At 40.3% G+C, this 4,115-nt stretch overlaps 1 protein-coding gene across 1 annotated transcript in view; it reads left to right on the top strand.

The window, feature by feature from the left end:
* The first annotated feature begins 191 nt into the window (after positions 1–191).
* The window catches only part of LOC102192968 (very long-chain acyl-CoA synthetase-like), a 5,829-nt gene continuing 1,905 nt past the window's right edge, over positions 192–4,115 (top strand). Inside the window, exons 1-8 of the mRNA XM_013915908.1 lie at positions 192–871; positions 1,174–1,383; positions 1,495–1,653; positions 1,867–1,991; positions 2,361–2,555; positions 3,349–3,439; positions 3,515–3,713; positions 3,952–4,083. Coding sequence (XP_013771362.1) covers positions 406–871; positions 1,174–1,383; positions 1,495–1,653; positions 1,867–1,991; positions 2,361–2,555; positions 3,349–3,439; positions 3,515–3,713; positions 3,952–4,083 — 1,577 coding nt within the window. The 5' untranslated portion in view covers positions 192–405. The remainder of the gene's footprint in view (positions 872–1,173; positions 1,384–1,494; positions 1,654–1,866; positions 1,992–2,360; positions 2,556–3,348; positions 3,440–3,514; positions 3,714–3,951; positions 4,084–4,115) is intronic.

The following is a 4,115-nucleotide window of genomic DNA, read 5'->3' as shown; positions in this document are numbered from 1 at the left end:
TGTAAAGCAGGACTACGGTAGGCGGAGGTTTACCCTGGTGCAGGTGTGCCGCGGTCAGTTGATATATATATATATATGTATAATTAAAAAAAATATGTATTTAAAAATTCTATTCCTCAGTTTTTTTTAAATACTTTACTACTGCTACATCGAGTTCATGTGATTCCTCCCCAGCCAAAAAAGTAGAAGAAAAAAAGAAAGAAAAAGGAAAAACGTTAAGAAAGAGACTCACAAATCACAGCAGGCAAAGGGGGGTGTCGTCCCATTTTAACCCCTCGAACTCTCAAACTCGTTCAAAGTTCAGGAGGCGTAAACGGAAATGATCCAAGGGCTGGAGTCCGTTGAAAGGTGATGTATGAATCCAGCAGCAGGTCTGACATATTCGTCTTTTTTTAAAAAACAAAAATGATTGCATATATTTTGTGCACCGCGTTGGCAGTCTTGCCCTTACTGATTTACTTCCGGAATCCTTATTTTTTGAAAGATTTAACATACACATTTATTTCCATTTATGTCGGTATACGCATGAGTAGAATCAAGAAAAAGTTTTACAGTATTTTAGATCGTTTTCTAGACAAAGTGGCGGAGCATCCGCATAAGAAGTTCATAGTTTACGAGGAAAGCTCCTACACGTACAGCCAAGCCGACAGAGAAAGCAACAAAGTGGCCAGGGCTCTGTTAACGCATGCCCACCTCAAGCAGGGGGACACGGTAGCCCTCTTCTTGGGCAACGAGCCGTGGTTTGTATGGATGTGGCTCGCACTGTCCAAGCTGGGATGCACAGCGTCCTTCCTCAACGTCAACATAAGATCCAAATCCCTGCTGCACTGTTTCTCCTGCTGTGAAGCCAAAGTCCTGATCGCTGGCGCTGGTAAGCTGCGTAAATACTGCAGTAAGCTGTTGGGGTTTGTTTTAATGAAATTAACTTTAAACGTGCGCATATCTTTCGTTTTTTAATATCACGTGGTCATATTGTCTAATTCATTTAAAAAGATCTTTTTGTATCTCTGACTATTTTTTTTTAATCTGGGAGGTTTGGACTGCACTAAAGTTGCATGGGTATATCTTATTAATTTCACCATCAAATAGATCGACTGTTTATTAAACACACATTTATGTAACCCTGTAATGACTGATCAGCACCTCTTTTCTTTTTACCTCCCTCGCTCTCAGACCTTCAAGGAGCAATAGAGGAGGTGCTGCCCACTTTGAAGCAGCAGGGTATCCTTGTGTTTATCCTCCGTGAGCACTGTCATGTGGACGGCATCGAAAGCCTCTCTGACAAAATTCAGATGGAGTCAGACGAGCCCCTGTCCCGTCAGCTCAGGGCCAGCATTAACATCAAGAGTCCTGCGGTGTACATCTACACATCAGGAACCACAGGTAACCTCGAGGGCTTATCTGGCCTTGACTTCTAATCTATGTTCATACAATTATCATGCAGAGGTTGAGTAAAAGGATGACAATAAAACTGTACTACATCTGCTCTTATAGGGCTTCCAAAAGCAGCTGTGATTAACCATGAGAGGGTATGGATGCCAGCTTTTGCCCTGACCTTTGCTGGTGTGCGCTCAGACGATATTGTCTACATATATCTGCCTCTGTATCACAGTGCTGGCTTTCTTATGGGACTTTGTGGAGCTATAGAAAAAGGTAATACATAAAACATTACCTAAAAATAAAACCACAAATCAAGATTTCACCTGAATTTATTGCAGGTTAAACCAACATATACATGACCTCAAACTACACCCGCTTCTATAGTTTGTACTTTGAAGTCCTAAAGTTCGCCTTGCAGAGTTTACAACACTGAACTCTTAGCATGAAGCGGCATATTTGCTGAACTCTGTATCTTTCCATTTTTAGGCACCACTGTTGTTTTGAGAAGCAAGTTCTCTGCCTCCAACTTTTGGAATGACTGTAGAAAGTACAATGTGACTGTCATCCAGTACATAGGCGAGGTCATGCGCTACCTCTGCAACACACCAAAGGTAAACGAAAGTTTAAGGTGTCTGTGAAGGTTGTCAGTCATCCAGGTCATCGTAGTCAAAGGAGCTTGCAAAGAAAAGCGTCTGGACTTCTTTAAGTTACTTGAAGACGTTTCACCTCTCATCTGAGAAGAACTGAAGAAGCTTCTCGGATGAGAGGTGAAACGTCTTCAAGCAACTTAAAGAAGTCCAGACGCTTTTCTTTGCAAGCTCCTTTGACGAGTTTAAGGTCATAATTTACTAATGACGATATTGGGATATGCATTAGAAGCTCAAACTGTTTTAATGATTTCTACCAACCTGCTTCAGTCAGGAGCATTGTTTCTTATGGTCATTGTTTATGTTCTCACCTCTCCTTTGGCCTTCTTTTAGAGAGACAATGACAAGGATCATAAGGTCCGACTGGCCGTAGGGAACGGAATAAGGGAAGACACCTGGGTTGAGTTCCTGGAGCGATTTGGGAACATTTGTATCCGTGAATGCTACGGAGCAACTGAAGGGAATGTTGGCTTTATCAACTATGGTGGGAAAATTGGAGCTATGGGCAGAGAACATTTTCTCTACAAAGTAAGATGTAGATTGGGAGATATAACCATGTGAAAAAGAAAGCACACCCTCTTTCAATTCTAAAGATAATTAGTCCACTCTTTTTTACAACGTCATTCTAGGCTGTTGAGGTTTGGGAGCATTCATTTATGCATTGATCTATTAGGGTCCAATCACAGCATTTCAGTGAAGTTCAGGTCTGGATTTTGACTTGGCCATTCCAACTTTTTTTTTTCTGTAGTTGCTCTAAACATTAAGTCTGAGCTTGAGTTGATTTTACTTAAACGTCTACTCCTGGGAAGACTGAAAACTGTTTTGATCTTTTGCCACTTGTGAATAATCTTCTTACTGCAGAATGATGGATTTCTGATTTTTGGGAAGTTGCCTCGTAACCCTTCCCAGACTGATGTGCAACCAAAATTGCTTCTATAAGATCACTGCTGATGTCTTTCCTAATGGCATCCTGTTAACACAACACTTAAGTGCTCCAGACCAGCAAACTGCAGAAATGTCTGCTTCCTTTTTCCACACACTGCTTCCGCATTTTGGCTGAATCTTTGTTAAAAAGATAATGACAATGTAACATCTTGTGTGTTGTTACTCATCTGATGTCGTATTTACTTGATTGTAAAACCTATTCCAAACCAGATTAATATATTTTATTTTGTCTTGATGCATAAAATCTTTGAAGTGAAGAGTGGGTAAAATTTCTTTTTCACATGACTTTTCTTGTTTTTGTTTTTTTCAAATGTTTGCTGGTGTATACAGCCTATATACTCCTTTTTCTCTTCAATGTATCTGTAAACTGTTTCAGATGGCATGCAAATATGCCCTCATAAGGTTTGACACAGAAAAAGAGGAGCCAGTCAGAGACTCTAGAGGATTTTGTGTTGAAGTCCCAAGAGGTGAGCCTGTCTCTTAAGGTGCCGCCTTGACTTTTAAGCTGCTATTTAAACGTATACTGTTACTTTTACTCGCAGGAGAAACTGGTCTGCTTGTGGCAAAGATTGGAAAAAGAACACCCTTCAGTGGCTATGCCAAGGACAAGCAGCAGACAGACAAGAAGAAGCTAAGAGATGTGTTCGAGAAGGGCGACATGTACTTTAACAGTGGCGACCTTCTAAAGATTGACGACGAGGGATTTCTCTTCTTTCAAGACCGCATTGGAGACACTTTCAGGTCTGTGAAACATAATAAATGAATTTGACAATCTGGGTGAAAGGTCAGGACAAGGAATACCAGAGAGTGTTTTTTGTCTTAAAGTAGACATGAAACACTTTATTCTGCAATAAAAAACTGACATAGATGTAACACTGTCTGTGAAACTAGATTTAAAAAATAAGTAAAACAGTAAAACCCTCATTTTGAGATATATCATTTCAGAATTACAGACATTGTGGTATTATATGTGTTACAGGTGGAAAGGAGAAAATGTGGCAACCACGGAGGTGGCTGACCACCTGCTCGCAGTTGACTTTGTTGAAGAGGCTAATGTCTATGGTGTGAAGGTGCCAGGTAATAATGACACTAAAAGCAAGATTATTGTGATGTATGTCTCATAAATATTACAAACATCTTTTT

The sequence above is a fragment of the Pundamilia nyererei genome, unplaced genomic scaffold (assembly GCF_000239375.1).
Source record: "Pundamilia nyererei isolate P.nyererei 1_Seehausen unplaced genomic scaffold, PunNye1.0 scaffold00395, whole genome shotgun sequence".
NCBI classification, from domain to species: domain Eukaryota; kingdom Metazoa; phylum Chordata; class Actinopteri; order Cichliformes; family Cichlidae; genus Pundamilia; species Pundamilia nyererei.
This window is presented reverse-complemented; position numbering and strand designations above follow the sequence as displayed.